We start from the raw sequence: 19,867 nt of genomic DNA on the forward strand, positions 1-19,867 counted from the left end.
GGTTCTGTGTAGTGTCCATTAGGCTCCTAGCTGCAGTCCCTTTCATTCCTTGTGCTCTACCTCCATTCACATTCTCTTCCATCTTACTTCCCACCCTATTTCAACAAATGCTTCTAGTGCAACTGGAAGGTTTTCCCCGTTACACCTTTAAAACCTTTTTATTCTCAGTTTCCCTTTCATTGCTGAATGACCTCATAGGTCCCAGCACTTTGCCTTTGTCCTAATTGGATATTCCATTTCATTCCATTCAACTCCCGTATGGGATTATTGCTGTCAGCGCACCTCACTTGGTGTACTGTAGGCATTACTTATGGGTCTTTGCAGCATCCCTTCAGCCCCTAGCTGCAACCTCTTTCATTCCTTTTACGGTAACTCTGTTCATATTCTCTCTCTTCCATCTGACTTTCCACCCTCTGCTAACAATTGTTTCATAGTGCAACTGCGAGATTTTCCTCCTGTTACACCTATCAGACCTCCTTGCTGTCAATTTCCATTTCAGCTCTGAATGACCTCAAAGGTCCTAGGGCTTGGCCTTTGGCCTAAATTGTATATTCTATCCATTCCATGCATGTCCTCAGAAAGTGCTAAGCCATCCTCTCTGGTGGAATCCAACATGGATTATGCCATTTCCACTTGAACAGTTGGAAGGACAAACTTTCTATGGGGCGAGATCCATGATCAGTCTCAAACCAGTGCTCACCTTTTCTTCAAAAGAAATGATTGCAAGGCCCTGGAAACTTGTCGACCATTACTTCCAGTGCATTTTTCTCCCAACACCTTTGCTAACAGGTCCAAAGCTTTCCAGGATCCAGGGGGATACATTGGCAAAGTATTGGCAAGCAAGATGGGAACAACGCCATTGTCCATTGGAATGAAAGGCATCCCCATACTTGTGGCAGCTGGAGGGGGGTACATTGCCAACTTTAGCATCAATCCTATATTTTGCTTCCCTTCCTAGCCATGGCTTAGGGATGGTGATGATGAAAGGGCTGGGAAGGCTCCCTGCTCTTCCTGAAGGAAGTCCAAAGCACTGTCTCATAGGTGGTTTCTCTCAACACCAGACACAGAAGGCAGCTGTATAAGACATTTTTTGAGATTTCACATATATCTTGTTCATTAACTATCAACATTAAGCATAATGTAGGAACCAGTTGCATGAGATTCCATTTTGCTTTCATTGCTCTGCTGTTTTCATTTTACAGTTCCTTTTAATGTCTGTGTCATTTTCTTGCTTGCTGGCTTCTGGAAAGCAGAGGTTGCATCCACAATTTTAATTTTAAGGGTGCCTCTTGCAATTAGAGTAACTTGCCAGTGTGTTCTAGAATGGGACATTTTGTATTTTTGCTTTTTTTGGGGGGATTTTCCTGGTTTTGTCAGTAAATAGAGGATTTAATATATTAAAAGTTGAATTTAAAGTCATATTTCCAGTTTATTTTGGAAACTACCATTCCCACTCCCATTAATAAACCTTGGTTTTGTAAGTGTTAGACCAGAAAACTAAAAGCAACTAAAATGACATTCATCATTGCAGATTACTTAATAATTATTGGCCAATATTCTGGTCATGGGGTGATTAGACTAAACAAAGTGATTTTGTCTGCTATTTGGACCAAGCTGCACTACTTTCTGCCATTACTTTTCATCTGGAGCCTTCAGACTTGATTGTTTGGCTGTCCACTTCAATTAATTTAAATATTCCCCTAGATTTTCACTTTTCACTGAAGTACAGATTATTTGGGCAAGCCCTATCCAAGTTTACAATTGAGTTTGCGTTCCTGTTAAATCAATATCTATTATTAGTTAATAAATCACAGGGCTATAAAAACATCTTCATTTGCTAACAATTTATTTTTACAGAACTGATGCCTTAATGTACCATGTCCACAAAAGATATAGTATAACAATCCTACAAAAAGAAAAAAATTAACTGCTGCCATAATTTTAAAAGTTGTCAACATAAAAATGCTGTATAATTTAACTTTTAAAAAATTTTCTAAAATTTTCTCATGATGATAAAGATAACTTGCAATAAGCTATCTCAAAGATTCCAGAGAATGTTGTCAAACTTGATATGGCTGCTGTTTACTTAAGATTTAATCAGGGTGAATGTATAAGAAGGTACTAGACTAAACCAAGAGCAAATTCCTTTCAGGGTTTTTAACAAAGATAAAAAAAAAATTATATTACTACATCTTTGCACTGTTCCATTTCAGCGAATTAATCATCTTCTAGTAGTACAGTTCTCTAGTATATAAACACGAAGGAATTTCTGTATCGTAAACATTTTCTATCCTACAGTGTCGTTTAAAATATTTTCAACCCTAACTGAAGTTATGATATCCATAGGCTATAAAAATTGTACTCATTGCCAGTCACATTTGATACAAGGTATTAAAAACAAAGTTCATCTTCATCTGGAGTAGTTTGTTACAATTAATGTATAAAAAAAAAACTTCAAAACTGGTACATAAAGGCAACATTTAAATAGGTAAGGATTCCCAAACCCTTTTGACAATTCAAATTCTGTAAAGCATCTAGCATTTACAGACAGGAAGCAGTGTTTTGGTGAGATAAAGCTTTCAACAACTGTAAACAACCCATGTAATAAACAGATGCAGTCTGCCTGATTAAATAAATGTCTTGTCAAATTTTACAGGCCAGGTATTAGTCTAATCTAATTTGGATATCTACATTTCTTAAGAATTCTATAGTCTACTTAACTACATTACCTTAAAATTAAGAACTGTACATATTCAATATCTACAATGCATTAAGAATCTGTTCGTTCTAGATGAAGACAATTACCTTTTCATTAAAAATCTTGATAAAACTACTTTAAAGAGTTAGCTAAATAGTCAAAAGTACAATTTTTTAAAGTTGGAAATATTTCATTAAAATTTAAAATTCCAGCTGTCGAGTAAATGCCAATTAATCATCATATGTTTTCGCTGCTGCACGATTGTCTCTGTTTTTATTACGAGCCATGTGTCGTGCTTTACATGCAGGGGACTCACGATTCGGTTTCTTTTGAGAACGCCGAGCTAATGACAGCATACCTCGATCGAGCTGTAGTGGTGGTGGCCCTAAGTCAAACATATCTCTCACCTGAAAGTAAGCAATATTTACAATATGAGAAAAAAAAAAAAATCAATATTTTACCCCACAACCTCTTGACATTGGTGAGGAATATTTTGATTATCATTTGGTGGAGTACAGTGCCATTTATGGATTTTATTTTCCAAGCAGCAAAGTCTCAAAAAGTAATGGATAACCTTCAACTCATTATATAAACTGAACCAAAAAGTTAAAAGAAGAGTTGAGATGAACATGAAAACCATGCCCATGGAACCCTTGAAAAGATCACTAGACATGGGGGCAGAATCTGTAGAGTGAGAATCACTCACCTATTGAGCACAGGTAGAGAGGAGAGAACTAAACAGAAATGTGAAGCACAACTAGATCATGTAGAAGAACCAAGGTGACACTCCCCTCAGAGACAAAGTGAAAGACAAGGCAGAGGGAAGGGGCAGTTCTGGTCATAAGACATCACATGGACTGAACTTATGGGGCTAGAAGGCAAAGGTGATCCCTGTTGCATTTCCTGAAAATTGTAAGCAAGGGGGGAGGGTCTCAAGAAAAACTGCAGGATCACAAATCAGCAAGGAATCTTGAATCATTATGGGTTGGCAGGAACTTGGAAATAAAAGATCAACAGAAAATTCAAGACAACAACACAGAAGTAAGGACCTGAGGATATTGAGACCACATGGAACACTAAAAAAGGCAAATACAAAAAATATGGTAACCAACTATGCAAGAGCTAGGAGGATCCCTCAGGTGCTGCCAATAAGATAAAGCAAGAGGACAACAAGAGATCAGGAATGCAGACAAGCAAGAGCATACAAAGACTGAGAAAAGGCAGATGTCATAGGCATGGAAATTCAGTCCAAAAAGATATCACAAAAGATAGCAGCTAAGTACCACGTAAAGAAAGAGCAATACTAAGAACGCTTGTGACCAGCTTGAACATGGTTAGGTCCCAGAGAAAGAAAAGTTATGGGGAAATCAGAGAGAGATGAATCAACAGGCAAATTTAAATGGTCTCAGGCCTGTAATGACAATTCCCCTACAAATAGAAAAGAAAAGAAAAATAATGTTAGGGATCAAATGTTGGTCTAGTCAGGAGAGGCTGCCATGAAACATGAGATGAGGCACCACTGCTCACACTTGAATGAGTTCAGTGCAAGAAGGAAGGACAGAGTAACAGATGAATAGATCAAACCTGACTTCAGCAACACTAGGACAATTGTAAGGTGTGTTAGACATCTAAATGAGAATCAAGGAAGAAGCCCCCACACACAATTCTCTTCACAAAGGGGAGGCACACTGGGACAAGGATGCTTAGGCAAGACTCAAAACAACAATTATGATGCAACCACACCATCAACCATCATTCAGTAACAACTGAATTATGGATGAACTGGAGTGCAAAGCAATCATTACCAAGAAAGGAACAAATTCAATTTGTCCTTAATATAAAAACAGGAATATTTCACTCTGAAATTTGGTAAAAAGATAACATCTGAGTTTACAGTTCAGTATGCATAAACCAAAATGCAAAGGATGTTAAAACTTTAAAAATTTTAAAATGGAGTGTGGATAAATTTAAAGTTGCTTATGCATTACTTTTCATCCCTTAAAATAAACATAAAAATTTGTTTAAAAATCTCAAAATTCAAACTTACCCCGACATTAAAGGTTATATGATTATTGAGTCCTATACCCAATGTGTGGCACAGAGATGCATACTGCCATTTCAGCGACCAGGTGTCCAGGAGCAGTTCTTGACGTTGATGCTGAGGTCCTACAGTTACTGTTTCACAAGGTAATTCTCCCTCTTCAACAGTCCTTACTACATCTCTAAATGATGCTCTTTGTTGCTTTCGGTCCTTTTTAGCTCGGAATTTATGAGAATCGGTGGCCAAGTCTGGTAAATGTTAAAACAGTATTTATAAAATCACACCTAACCATCAATGTCTGACAAGTCAACCTACATTGTTTTTACTAGAGTACAAATCTAATAAACTTTATGAACATAAAATATCCTTCTATTCAGTTTTACAATATTTTAGAATTTCACTTAGGAACAGTGAATAAATATCAAACCTGTCTACTAAAGGTTCTATAATTATTCCTTAATTTGTTTTCATGGACTTTGAAAGCTTCCGAAGCAGAAGAAAAGACAAGCGTACAGCCTCAATAATAAACAATCAACAATGGAACATACGCTTCATGCTCTCAGATGCCAAACCTCTGGCACCAGCCAATATAACATTGGAACTTTACGAGGAGAATACTATAACCGATTTCAGACTAGTATCTCGTTACTGTAACGTGATTTATTCATTTTCAAAATAAGTTGACAATTCAACGACTGAAAATTATGAAACTTGATAAAATTTCTATTGTTTGTGTCTAATCTTTATATCTCTTGTTGGTTCTCCATGACTGTCTGCACCAATACAGTTTATTACTGTAAAGTAATCTGGATGGTTTGGGGAAAAGTAACATTTAAAAAATAAAAAAATTAAAATGTTCAATTACCTTTAAGAGCTGCACACAGTTCCCCCTCACGATTCCAAGAGTAATCTTCATCATGTAAACGAGCTGCTTCATAAAGCAGAGCTACTGCCTCTCCAGCCTGAATCCGTAGATCTACATCACTGCATCCTAGGAGGTCATACATTTCTCGAACAAGTCTGGAAAAACACAAATATTGACTTTTATTAAAACAAGCATATTCAAATAATTGAGCTCATTACGCTCCAGATTAAAGGAGATGTCAGCTGTAAGCAGGAATCTGTTCTTCACTTAAAACATTTTGAGATCAGATTCCACAACTGCACTAGGAAATCTATTCCACACTTCTGTTGTAGCCACAACAGTACTCGCAGCAAACCTAGTAGTATTAAACCTGTTAACAGAAAACGACATAGTGTTTGCAGCACCAGCCTGCTAGGTCAGGTAAAGAAGAGTGTAGAGGATGTTTGTCCTTAATATGTTTTATGCAATAAACAATGAATTTACTTTCAAATCTATGCCAAAAACCAACAATGCTGGCAAAATAAACTTGAATGATAACATAACTTTCCAAGACTTTGAGACTGATAGACTTGACAGGAGAACAGTACTCCCAACAAGGAAGAAGAAAGAGTTAAAACACTTACATATAATAGCTTCATCCTGAAACATTCTACATCATTTCCACAAGAGAACCAAATTTTTGAGAACCAGTGGAAGCCATGTTAAATTTATGCTTCTCAAAAGCAAAATTCTAATTCAAATTTACACTTACAATCTTAAAAGTCACCATTTAAATGTAAACCAGGATGCAAAGGCAAAAGTGTTCTGAGTCAACTATCATACTTTTTGAGTTATAGAAAAACGTTAATGCCTTAAACAGCTTCTAGAGTAAGACTTACATCCTGCTTAATTTTAGAATACATGGAGCTGAGGTTATAAGATGAGGTCTTGGTAAAGGAGGTATGAGAAAGGGAACAGAGGAGGGTAATTAGGAGGCAGAAATTGGCAACAAAGCAGGAGGAGAAGCAAAACATATATCCCTGCCAAACTAACTGTTTCCTTAATATAACCCTCTCCCCTTCCTTTATCTAAGGAATTATAAATTTGTCGGGTCACTCCTCACTCCTCACACCTCGATATCTCTCTAACAGGCACAAAATGTGTCTAATACTTTAAATTACAGTATCTAATTCTATAGAATACTGTCTATTAACAAATAAAATATACCTGCAAAACATGTTTTGTTCCTCCTGACAGTCAATGACATCCTGAGCAAAGAAAACAAGATACAGTACCATGAAAAAGTAGTCAACCACAACTAGCAAATCACTGACAACTATCCTGCCCTAAAGCAACAATAATTCTGACAAGAACTAAAACATTTAAAACACCTGGTGAACAAGTAAACATGACAGTCATACAAGTCAGAAAAAAAAAATAAATAAAAATTTTTAAGCTGACCACACCTGTTGGCAGTAAGATTCAACCCAAATAATGTTTCTTTAATCAGTAATCATAAAGATGAAGAATGGCATTCAAAAAGCAGGACAAAGCAAAAATGTTCATTACAATAATAAAAACAAATCCTTATTAAAACCAACTCGAAGTTTACCACTGCAGGCAGACTAACTGTAAACCCCATTCATTGGGCAGTAATTTTGTGGTAGCTCAAAGGGGAACCCTGGGAAGAAAGAAAACGAAGACTTTTCAAAGAACACTTACTGCTGATACTGAGAATAGGATTAGTGTATCTCAAAAGTCTCAGGACATGCAAGACAATACACCAATACCAATGTCATCAAAATGAAGGAATTTTTATTTTTAAAGAACATAAATACCTAAGTATTTATTTTTTAAATACTTGCCTCTCTGTTATATAGATTTTACTCCGCTGGCACATAAGTAAAAGCTATATAATGGAGAAGTAAGGTTAATTTTTAAAAATTTATTAAAAGTCAATCTTACTGACATTATCATTGTTTTGTACATTTTACTTTTATCATAAATTACAGAAGTTCCCTAAACAACTCAAGTTAATATTTTTAAAACATTATATTTGTACCCAAATAATTACAGGCAGTCCCCGGTTTACAATGGGTCTGGCTTACGACGTTCCGAGGTTATGACGCTTTTCAAATATATTCATCAGAAATTATTTCCTGGTTTACGATGCATGTTCCGTGGTTACAGGGCGTCGTACGCCCATCCGACGGAAGAAATATGGTTCCAAAACAGCAGAATAATCAAAATTTGGAGTTATTTTTGATGAAAAACTCAATAAAAATGCAGTTTACATCATTTTCAATATACCGAAAGCATTGAAAGTAAGGTTTTCTTACGATTTTTGACGATTTTTCAGTTTACGATGCAGCGTAAAAACAGAACCCCCGTCATAAACCGGGGACTGCCTGTATTGATACTCATAACTTTACTATACCAACCATTTCCACCCCTACACAGTATGGTGAAATAGATATGATGTACTGAATGACTAACTGTATAGTTCTAAATTCATGTACAAAAACTTACTTATTAGCCATGGTGTATACAGATGAAGGGGACAGGAGGCACATGAGGAGACAGAAGCCATTGAGAGCAGATGTATGTAGAGCTGTTAATGCTGGTGCATGGTTAGGCAGTTCTCCGTTACCCTGAAAAAATATCTAATTTGAAAAATATCCATAACAACAGACTTTTTTTAAATGCTAGAACCTATTACTCTGACATTATAAGAACGCCCAGATAATAATTTACAAAAAAACTTCATGTCTAATACACAATAATATTGCAAGAATTGTACTAAAGGTCTCAGAAGCACCCCTTCAAGCCCTGCTTTTACTTTTCATTAGTTCCCTTGGTCTCCTATCTGGTTGTCTAACTCAACTTTATTGGATGCATGTGGAAATGAAGGTCGAGGCTTCGGAAAATATTATTCTAGATGAGTGCCTAATCCTCAGTTTTACACATACCCAGGTTGTGTTAAATATATATATTTCTTATTACTCATTTGTTTCTTTCTACTTCATCTACATTTACATTTTAAAAATCAGTTTAATATAAATTAGGTAACAAAATATTAGGTAACATGTACAGTTATCTGGCTTAAGTGTGGCTACTTTTTATGCCAAAATTAGCTTATAAGCACTGTACCTACCAATACAGCTACTATGAATGCCTTATGGAACAACTGTCATGATGCCACATAGTGGATGTTGAGAGACTAACCCGGAACATCTGTAGTTCAACCAGACCACAAAGTTACATTTCTAGATTCTCCTACTACACTAACCAATAATAATGTTCTTTGCAGTGACCCCAGCTGCACTGCTTTCTGACTGACTTTTCATTTCATCCCTCCATCAACCTAGTTTTACCTTGCTCCAACTTTCACTTTACATTTCACAAAAAATCTGGGCAAGCTCACTGAGCATCTCAAAATGGGACTCAAAAGATATTTTATAACAAATACATAACTCTCCACTAATGCTTGTCTGGAGGGGAATTGGAAAATAGGTGTGGAGAATCTAAGAACTGGACAGCTAAGTGGGAAGAAACATAGACAAGTGGAAACCAGGGGAAAAAAAAATACATCCGACACTGGAAAGACTAGGAAATATCAGTAAAAAACAAAGGAAATATTTGTAAAAAACAAATCACAGGCTGAAAGGCCTTGGGAAATAAATTTATTACCATCTGGTGTACCACAAGCTGAAAGAACTTAGGAAGAAAATTTATTACCACCTGGTATACTCCACAGGCATAACATCAAGTGGTAACCCCTTGCAAAATAAGAAATAATTAGCCTCATACCTTAGGAAGAGAAGCTGCGAAGACACCGTGCAGGGTGTTCATAGTAGCTGTTACATCTGCAAGATCATGACAGGCCAAAAAAGCAGTCATTGCCAGAGTAAGCGCAACCTCTTGTCGTCCATTCAGAGATGCTGAAGGGTCAGTTACAACCACTGTTAACACAGGCGCCAAAGTCTTGTATACCTGCAAAAGTGAGCAAACATGCTTTAGACAGATGAAACCTAAAAACTCCCATCATTAACAGATCAATGTCCACTTAAGATACATCTTCATGAACATTTTTACATCTTTAATCTTTATAATGTTCAAAAAAATAAAACTATAAAATCAAAAGCGCATAGGCTACATCAGTAAATTTACCTGCTCAGCTTCAACCATATGTGAAAGACTCAAAACCAACAAGGAGGCAAGCCGGGCAGCTGCCACCTGCTCTGGACCACGGCCTTTCCTCAATGAGCGTTCTATCAAGTCACACAATGTTTGGTGGTGATCCAGCAAGAAATGGGACAAAACCCTGTAAGAGAAAATATCACTAGCATAAAACTAGCTTCCTGGAAATTAATGATAAAAAAAAACTAAGCACAATATTAAAATGGTCAGGATAACAAAATGAGATAGCATGACTAGCCTATAAAAATATAAAAAAAAATGACAAATACTGACCAAATGGAAGAAATTTCAATTTCCCATAAACTTCAACACATCTTTTTGTTTTAAATATTCAATGATCCAAATTACACTACTATTCCTTGGCTTCAAAATGACACCAAAACCCAGCACTATTAAAAAAAAAAAAATTTTAAAGTTAGGTATACCATAACATTACCTATAAGCTGGTATGTGTTATGCCTGAAGTTTATGTTTATGCAGAGGAGTTTTGGGCCCCCTCAAATAAAGTTAATAAAATTTCATATGAAAAGGTATACAAGTCCAAAATTGCCTAATAATCAAACTTAATTACATAAGAGATATGCTCTTTTAAAATCACCAAAGGCACTAACCAACATTTGAAGTACTGTAGTCTTGTCATGTTCTTACAGTTCATGTCTCCACATCAATGCACTATTTAAAAGACTTGGCAAAATATTCATCATAACAATGCTAGATAGCATCTACATTAGTAGATACTGTAAATACAGTTGAAAGGGTTCACAAACAATATTTCAGTCCATACTATTTCATAGTTTTACTACTGGCCTGAAAATAAATCCGTCCAAACTATTTCAGTTTTACTCTTAGCGTGAATTAAACCAGGGCAAGGTGTAAATTTTAACCAAGCCCTTCTCTAGTCTTGCTGTGAGCATGAATTAAACTTGCAGTGCCCTACAGTATTGATATTGCATGCTACAGAAAAGAAAAAGCAAAGGAACATAATTCCCTTGTGAAAACTCATGAGTTATTAATACTTAACATCCTATGACTTGTACATCATACTAGCCTCTTTTGAAGTGCAGTTGTAAGAGCTGTAAGAGCATTGGTTCGAGTATGAACAGATTTCTCTAAAGCCAAATCCATTGCCTCACGTACTTTCCGCTCGTACGCTTCCATTTCGGACATTCCTTCATCGCCTGAAAATAAATGTTAAAATCAAGTGTCACAAGTCTACTTCTAGACAGAAAAGAAAATTCATCCCTTTGTGCTGATTGATTTCCCAAGGTAAGTCAACTAGAAAAGTCCATTCATGTGAACCATGAAAATGCTTGCTTTTCCATAATCGCAAACTTTGCTTACCATCACTGAGCTGCACAGTTGACTCTGTACGATCACTGTTAATGCTAGCCTTGTCATCTTCATCAGCAGCATTACCCCCACCTCCTGCAAAATCAAAATGTAAATCAATTATTTTCTTTTCCCGATACAACATTATTATTATTATATTTAAGCTTAATAGCAAGAAGTCAATATAACCTGGCTTCACTGATAACTTGACAATAGCTGTTCTACCTTGCTGTTCCACCCTGATTCCCAGGGAACAACCATTATTCATTTACATACTTCTAAATTTAAAATACTTATATTTTTTTTGTACTGCATATTTATTATGAAAATTTCCTAGAAACTCATAAAACATCTCATTTCTTCCATTACTTATATTGAGCTGCTGTTAAAAACAAAAATGATTAAATTAAAATAATCTAGACAAAGATACAGTAGACATAATTCCACAGGGGGAAAAAACTACTCAATATAATGCAGCCCAACATATTCCCCTATCCTAGCATCTGCAGTTACTGGGACTGTATACAGTACAGTATACATTTAATTACAAATAACAAAATTCTAAATTTCTGTATATTTTGTCACACCAACATCATTCAATTTTTCACCAGGAAGACTATATTTCAAGAAAATCCTGTCAAGGTCATAATGTCAAATAACTCTGAAAGCAACCAGTAAGTGCCATCAAATTTGCATATTCATGCAAAATAATCTTAAAATCTTACCATTTACACTAAAAATACTTAACAAAATAATAACCAATCAGTATTAATATTGTTAACCCATAAGAGATTTTGATGATTAGCCCATAGTCATCATCCACCTTTTCAATCTCTACGAATCTGATGACGACTGAAGTCGTGAAACGCTATTTTTTAAAACAAATTTGCCAAAAATCGTAAGAATGCGCATTAACATTGAAACTTGAATATGGCTTCATGAATGCTTGTTGTTGTTATGGATGCTTGTTGCTGTCATGGAGACATTCATATTACGATTTATAAATTTTTTTTAAAAAAGCAATAAACTTACTCCGCTCGAGTATACTGTACATTTTTTTTTTTTTGACCTTCATGGTATCATACATGGGTCAATTAGTAACGAATTTCATATCACTGGAACAGTAACTTAAATTTTTACATTTTGTAAATACAAATTAGATATCTCTTTTCTCTAATTTATTGTAAATTTTAAATAAAATAAAAAAATCATCACAGCAAATTCTGCTCTTGATATCAATGTTGTTTTTTATTCTTTGGTATTTCTTACTATATGGTAATGATCAACTCTTAAACTTTAAACAATGACACCAAATTCAATAAAGTGGCACAAAGGATAACATTACACAAAGCAATCACATAAAATTATTGCTAAGCATTTTTGCTCTGTCAGTGAAGGGTGTGCATTCTTGAGCAGTCAGATTCTCACCCCACCCTCCCCACCTAAAAATGTAAAAATACATTTTGTAACTGCTTCAAACACTGTTGGGGCTTAAACCCTTTTGCTTAGTTAACATTTTTTTACCAGTTTAAATCTAAATGAACATTTTTTCTTTTTTATAAGTTTACAGATAATTTTGTAAGGCTGTATTATATATACAGTATATGGTGTTATTACATGTCAGCAAACTCCCTTTCAAATATTTTCCCAACTCCCAGTGACATATTTTGACAGTTCTTTTCTAATTTCAATAATGAGCAAGCAGCCAAGGCCAGGAAAGTAAATGCCAGGCACAAAAGTATAAACAGAATTTTCCAAAATTCCATCTTCACACAACATGGGCTTGTGCAAATTAAGCCCTTCCCCTTACCAAAAAAATTCACAATATATTTACAGTACATGTATCAGTTTCTACTAACACACAATGTACACAAAAGGACTGACCATTTTTAGTGCACCATATACTTGACTTATACCTATTTAGGCAGTCTTCACATAACAGCAGCTATAGGTTTTCTGTTGATGCCTGCAACTTTTAATACAGCACAATATTGTACTTGAAGACACAGACTAGAGAGCATTCTACAATGTCATAAAAAAGTAACAGTCTTTTAAGTTCTGTACTGGGACCATACACACTCGTCACTGAATCTGACTACTTAATCTGATAAAGGTAGTGAATGAAATTTTAATAAGACACAGGCTAATTATTTGTAAACAGCACACAGACCACAAAAATATAGGTTACAAACTAAAAATAGAGTAGAATATACCAGAACTATTCAAAAGATCTACAATAAACACCAAAAAGAAAACACAGCTGTTACTTAAGAATACCGAGATACAGTATATGCATATTATAAACTTGAATTACAAAACCAAGGAAAAAATATTCGTCTGCATTTATAAAAATGAAAAAGCCACGAACCACAGGATAACACACCAACACGTAAAACTGCTATTTCTGCTATTTCCTACATCAGATGGAGAAAGCGGCTTACTGATTAAGATCAACTGAATCACTAAACTTGTGCATACTGTACTAGAGTTTTCAGAACCATACCAAACACTGCTGTTTTGGGAATTTGTGGACGACATTTATACCTTGGTTTTGTACGATACAAAAATTTTTAACCCCATTAAAAGTTGGACCTGGACACCACCATAACTTTGTTTTGGTATGCAAATATCCCCAAGCTGATGATAATTTAGTACGACATGGGGAAATGAAAACATCCTATAATTTACAAAACTTATGTAAATTTTGCACTGTCATGCCCAACATATATATATACATGCTGCAAATTTATTGAGGGCAGGTTACTATGTGGCCTAAACCCAATTAAATAATTGTTTTAAAGGTTAGCCTTAAAATGCCCTCGACTTTTCACAACATGATCTCTGACTCTGAATGCTGCTGCACTGCATCCCTAGGATAAAGCTCTGCATCTAGGCCTAACTCCTAGCAGTGTGGTGTGCCTGCTTATGAACCAGAAGTAGGAACTAGGAACCTACCAGCTAAATTTATCAATTTAGCCTAGGCTATATAAGAGGGGGATCTAGGTGGAAAAATGGAATTTTGTTCAAATACACAGTTTAGGTTAGGCCTTTAACTACCCTATGGAGATGTATATAGCAACATATGCTGAGGCGTAAAAACATGGGTTATGTGAACATGAGGGACCTTTAAAATAGGATATATCCATTACATGTGTCAAATCACAACTCGCCTAAAATGTACATTTTGTAAACATAAAACAAGGAAAAAAAAGCCTAAAATGAACTACAGACACCCGAGCTGGCGTAAATCGCGCAATTTCATCACTGCGTTAAAACATATTGCCCAAAGAAACAAGGGCACCCAGCCTAGCCTATGACATTCTCTTGGACAAAGAGCTGTTACCTTGGATGACGCAACAACCTTGAATTTCTTGTTGCCGTGAGCCCAGTAAAAGTAGAAACAACCTAATGCACACAGTACCATCTGCGCCACCAAAACTTGGGTCCCCCAGGCCGTGGGTAACCCTAAATGCATCGTACGTGACTTTGAAAGTTGCACGGAGCGGGATTACACGAAAAAGATTTCGTTATTCTCACCAGACGCAGCTGCTGCTGGAAGTGGTGGCCCTGCGTTCCTCTTGTGTTTCTTGTCCCGTGGCATTTCCTTTTTTATTTTAATATATTATTAACTACACTAACACTATAACACCTTCAATAATCACGAAGGCAGAGTCTCAGGGTTCCTAATACAACACCACAAGCTCAAAAATATACAAAATGAGGAAGAGACTGCTTGAGCTACCATACGCATCGTGTCCGCACCCGCCAATAATGGTTAAGAGTTGAGGACACACGGTAGCAGATATCGCGTGTTCAAAATCTATCGTACACGAACACTAAAATTATCGTATTGCGTTTCTACTTGTGCATGTTAATGTATGTAACAACAGGGAACTGTTTTATCACAAGTGTCCATGTGACTTAATAGTACTTCATCATACCTTCATGGAAAATCAATATGAATGATCTGATGTCCACAGCCCAAACCTAGTTACTTTCACGTGAAAAGCACGATAATTACCAAATGCATTAGTCTCCTTTTTTGAAATTCACCTAAACGGAAGGTGAGTCAAGGTATCTGCCTCCACCATTTTAATTATTGAAAGTATGTTTTAACATAAAAATATAATTGTTGGCCATTATTCAAGATGTAATTAACATGAATATCAGTCTGTGGTAACGAAAGACGGGTTTACCAGGAAAATTTTCGATAGAACATCACGGGACTTGATTTAACTGACCCCATACCAATTGCCTGTTTTTTTTTAATATTCTCCATAAATAAATTTTGAAAATCATACCTCTTCTGAGGAAGCGTATAAAAATTGCAAAATGTAGCAAATAACGTAAGTATATTATACAATGTAGCAGTTAATTATTTTCTCTTGTTCCTTTAACATGATCATTGTTTTCTTACATGGTATTTTTTTTGAAGAAATTACTGTTACGCAATACATTAAAATGAAAAAGTTATATTATAATCTTGCATAACTAGTATACACTTTCCAGATATTAAACCACGTTGAGCAATAGTTACGCGTTATTTTTCTCAACGGGTACGTAGCTGTTTTGATCATATTAGTAAAGTCTAACTGTTCTTGGAGTGGTTTAGTACTTGCGGTGAATGAAACACGTCTCTTCCAGAAAACTAAAAACACAAGAATTTGTGCTAAAATAGAAAGAACTTAACAACCTATGTTTTTTTATTGTAATCACTGCAATTATATTCTGAACACTGGAATTCACTCATTTCTCTGACACCAAGCTGGTAACTTACTCGTTTTTCCTCTATTACAAGGGCATTACCTTATTTTTAAAGTATAGGCCAATTATGCAGAATCAGCCTGATGGGTAATATAAATTCACTAGCGTGCAAGTGTCGGCAGAAGTTTCAACGAAACAGTAGGTTCTGCGTGTTTTGAGGTATATTTGCAAGAGTTTGTTTATTTGAGAACTGATATAACGCAATGAAAAATTCACTCTTCACTGGAGTCGTCTTTGATCAAATAGAAACAATAAAAAAATTTCTATTTTCTTTTCATCCTAAGAAAATAGAACATCTATTTTCTTAGTCACATCTATTAATAGGACAATGGACGTCACAGGCAAAAGAATACAGCGTTAAGAAAACGTTTACGGTGGCAGGCTCCTTTGAGATTTACGCTATATGATTATGCCATGTGTTAAGAATCTTTTTTTTTAATGTGTAGGCTACCCCAAAAGATATATTTAGCTTAGGCCACGGTCTAATCGTGGCCAAGCCAAACGAGTAGGAAAACAAATTCCGAAGCTAGCAAGTCTTTTCTTCTTTCTTTTTTGGAGACATTTCTCATTATGCCGAACTTTCTTAACTTTGCTTTAAGCCAATGCAAAGTTTTAAGCCAATGTCTTCATAGGCCTAATGGATGTTCCCTAGGCTAAGTCAAGAACTGTTGGAAATGTTTTACCATTTGTTTATCTCAGCATACTATCCAATTATATTTAACCAAAATGAATTGGAAAACGTCAGTATTATTGCCCACCTCGCTTTTCTAGAGGGGCTAAGTTAAGCAAGGAATTTGACACAGCGAAGTTAAGTAATAGTTCCTAAGCATACTCCTCGCGAATAACTACATCGATATCATTTCTATCTTGTAGTTCTAGTTCTTCTTCATTGTCTCCAATGTGAAATGTTAGTCGAGAAAAAATATTTCTTATTGTATTCCAGCTTTATTTGACAGTGTAACAGAAAGCCTACCCTTTTCTTAGTTTGATAAAGGTAGCCCTCTGCTGGGCAAAGTGGCCACTGAACAGCATGGCGATAAAATGCTTTCATCGTCCCGCTGACCTTAAACTTTGCTTAGTACATAGCATCTGAGGAATATTAAGAAATTTTATCTGCAATTACCAAGTCCATGACTGATTAGGTGGTTTACCCCACGTGGTGTAAAGCTGATACGGTACGTTGTCACTTTCCAATGCGCGGCTTATCCTCACATGGTGAAATTCAATGAGTCAGTAAATCGTCGCTAGGGCTAAAACGATGTGAAAACTGAGAGCACAGACAAAGAAACTAAAGACATCTATTTCAATAGCAACAATGACATGGGTGAACGAGCAAGTTACTCTAGAAAACTATACACTGGAAATGGCAAATGAATGGGGCCCCACTGAGTGAACCAAATGAAAGTCGAAAAGAGACCCTAAATTTAGTCTAAAAAGTAAACCTGGAGACTATGACTGTAAGAGAGAGAGAACGATTTATAATAAGGGAATCATCTCCTTATGGCACCCTATTGTTAAGAAATATTCATTGATTCTCGACGCTGTTTATTTTTTGTTTTTATTATTTCACTTTATTCATTAGTTATTACACATGTATTTTTCACACCCTTTTCTTTTCTCATATTGACATTTTATTTCCTGGAAATCTGCTGGGTATGTTAATGGTTTGGTGCGTTTGTTCCATACACGTGTCCCCCATTTACGACAAGCACTGCTAACACATTTGATAGAAATTATTATATTAATAAAAATACTTTCCTAGTTTCCACTGTCAGCATACAAGACTCACTGTTAAGTACCTGTAGAATAAGAATGTATCCCGATTTGTTTGAATAGACCTACAAACGTAGTATAAAATAACAGCTGTTCCTGTGCTTCTCTGAAAACTTAAGCACTTTGACTTTAACAATTACATAATAAGTTTTTCAGGACATAAGTTCCTTAATCATAATGGTGTCTGCGGCCTCCCTTCGGCCCCTCGTTGCATCCACTTTTTAGAGTTTTACTTTACCTTTATTCCCACCTCTTTTCTTCAGTCTCGTTGTCCAGCACCTCTGACTGTTGCTTCTTAGTGCAAATATGGGGTTTTCTCCAAGTTCCACCTGTAGATCCTTGCACTTCATCTCCTTTATTTTCTGGATCTCTTTATCTTGCGGTTCAACCACTCAGGCTCCGTCACAGGCTCCGTCACTCCTTGACTTTAGCACCTTCAAAATATACAGGGTTTCGATGCACACGTTGTCCTTAACACTTCTACAGTAAACAACTTTTCAGAGACCCTGGTTCCTTGACCTTGAATGACCTGAACCTGTCAAGGACTGTCCTAAAAAACATTGTTTCCCTTATCAGTTAATGATAGGGTAAACGTCTCATGCGCTTATCTCCAAAGTCTAGTAAGAGATGTCCCGAAACTATCGATGTTATGTCATTTCTTCTCGATAGCAGATTCTGCTGTCAGCTGTTCATTTTAGTCGTCTGACGAGCGATTTGCTGACAATGGTTCATTTTGATCGTCTTAAAATCTACTTGTTTGCGATGCTTCATTGTCTTCGACGACAGTTCATTGCGATTGGTAACGATGAATAAATCTGATGGTTCCAGGTGCATTTTTGCTGACGAAGGTTCATTTTAAATATATACAGGATGATAGCTCATTTGGATCGTCAAAAATACTTTTTGCTGACGATGGTTCACTGGGACTTAAGTATTCTTAAGAAGCTCTTCATCGTCAATATGAAAATCATGTGCCTATAGGCCTATGGTTCCAATAGGGAAAAATACAATATGGAAAAAGAAATTACGTGAAGAATAACCTGTGAATGATAAATAAGGACGAAAAATAAAATAGGGTAAAACTGATTAACTATGAGATGAGATCCATAATGTAAACCTGTTCAAGAAAACCTATCTCTTCTAAAACTTTACATAACTGAAACGATAAATCATTCTAAATCTCTATCAGTTAGTAAAATCTTAATGTGAGCCAGACTGATATCCAGATGCCTTATCTGAAACAAATTAAGGTGTGCTTTGTTTTATGCTGAAATAGAATGCTACATAAGAAAACAGAAATGTTTTTCGTCAAAATTAACGAGACTACTCTTTAATAGAATTCTTTTCTAATGCAATACTCCTAATTGCCTGTCCGTTTACATTATCAAAATAATACGACTTGGACTGTAACCGAGAGAGAGAGAGAGAGAGAGAGAGAGAGAGAGAGAGAGAGAGAGAGAGAGAGAGAGAGAGAGAGAGAAATGTATGCAGAACACTGATTATATAAATCACCATTTTTTATAGTAGTTTGCTTTCAATTCAACAGAAGCCATGAATACCTCATTGATATTTTATCTCTCTCTCTCTCTCTCTCTCTCTCTCTCTCTGTATGAAAACTCTTGACATTTTGCAATAAAGCCATTGAGATTTTCATCCTGTGGATAAAATGCATGAAGCATAACTAGGTCTACTAACAGTACGAGTGGAGATTTGCCTATGAAACGGCTCAGCATTTCGATGTGTGACCCATGACGCATGCCAGCAGTCTTTGGCACATAAGCTCCCTGACCAACGAAGGAACTTACGACAGAACTTCGGAATGTCGTAGGAGCTGCAATGGGTCAAAACGGACCCTGATGAGTCAAGAATAAGTTTATACGAGAGCGTTTTACTGGGAAAGGTTAAGCTTGACGGAGCTTAACAAAAGGATGGAGTCATTCTTGTCTAAAGTAGATCTGTGGTTTATCTTAAGTAATAAAAGACGCGCAAAAACTTAAATGAGACAATGTAGAAATTAAAGCCATCCAATAACACTATAAAACTACATTGCAATTTTGCATTATAGGCGCAATTAGCATCCCAAAATTCTGCATTGTATTCAGTTTGAAGGAAAAGTCAAGTCTGACCCTAACAACATCATTTGGGCCGCAGCCTTGCTATTTTGGCGATTTGTGCGTTGCTTGCAACAATTAATGGGACCCAACAGATGGACCGAATG

The 19,867-nt window shown here is 36.0% G+C and overlaps 1 protein-coding gene across 3 annotated transcripts; it reads right to left on the reverse strand.

The window, feature by feature from the left end:
- Positions 1-1,832: 1,832 nt before the first annotated feature.
- Positions 1,833-15,022, reverse strand: Ifrd1 (Interferon-related developmental regulator 1). 3 transcript variants are annotated; one of them, XM_067116599.1, is made up of 9 exons: positions 14,650-15,022; positions 11,125-11,208; positions 10,832-10,961; positions 9,754-9,907; positions 9,394-9,576; positions 8,113-8,234; positions 5,605-5,759; positions 4,746-4,987; positions 1,833-3,105 (listed from the first exon to the last, which is right to left on the reverse strand). In XM_067116599.1, exons 1-9 carry the CDS (start codon positions 14,711-14,713, stop codon positions 2,929-2,931), a joined length of 1,311 nt encoding a protein of 436 aa, XP_066972700.1. In that variant the 5' UTR covers positions 14,714-15,022; the 3' UTR covers positions 1,833-2,928. The 3 variants fall into 3 exon arrangements, with proteins under 3 accessions (XP_066972700.1, XP_066972702.1, XP_066972701.1); XM_067116601.1 differs by having other exon boundaries at positions 10,395-10,961; positions 14,650-14,894; XM_067116600.1 differs by having other exon boundaries at positions 14,456-14,885.
- Between the last annotated feature and the right edge of the window lie 4,845 nt (positions 15,023-19,867).

Source organism: Macrobrachium rosenbergii, chromosome 14 (assembly GCF_040412425.1).
Source record: "Macrobrachium rosenbergii isolate ZJJX-2024 chromosome 14, ASM4041242v1, whole genome shotgun sequence".
Lineage (NCBI taxonomy): Eukaryota > Metazoa > Arthropoda > Malacostraca > Decapoda > Palaemonidae > Macrobrachium > Macrobrachium rosenbergii.

Excerpts from the sequence above, each read along its gene's own strand:
- Ifrd1 (XM_067116599.1), bottom strand. The coding sequence starts at position 14,713 with ATGCCACGGGACAAGAAACACAAGAGGAACGCAGGGCCACCACTTCCA. Across the intron at positions 9,908-10,831 it reads ACAACTGCACTTCAAAAGAG|GGTTTTGTCCCATTTCTTGC; the intron begins GCTAGTATGATG and ends TTTCTCTTACAG. Across the intron at positions 3,106-4,745 it reads ATATAACCTTTAATGTCGGG|GTGAGAGATATGTTTGACTT; the intron begins GTAAGTTTGAAT and ends GCTTACTTTCAG.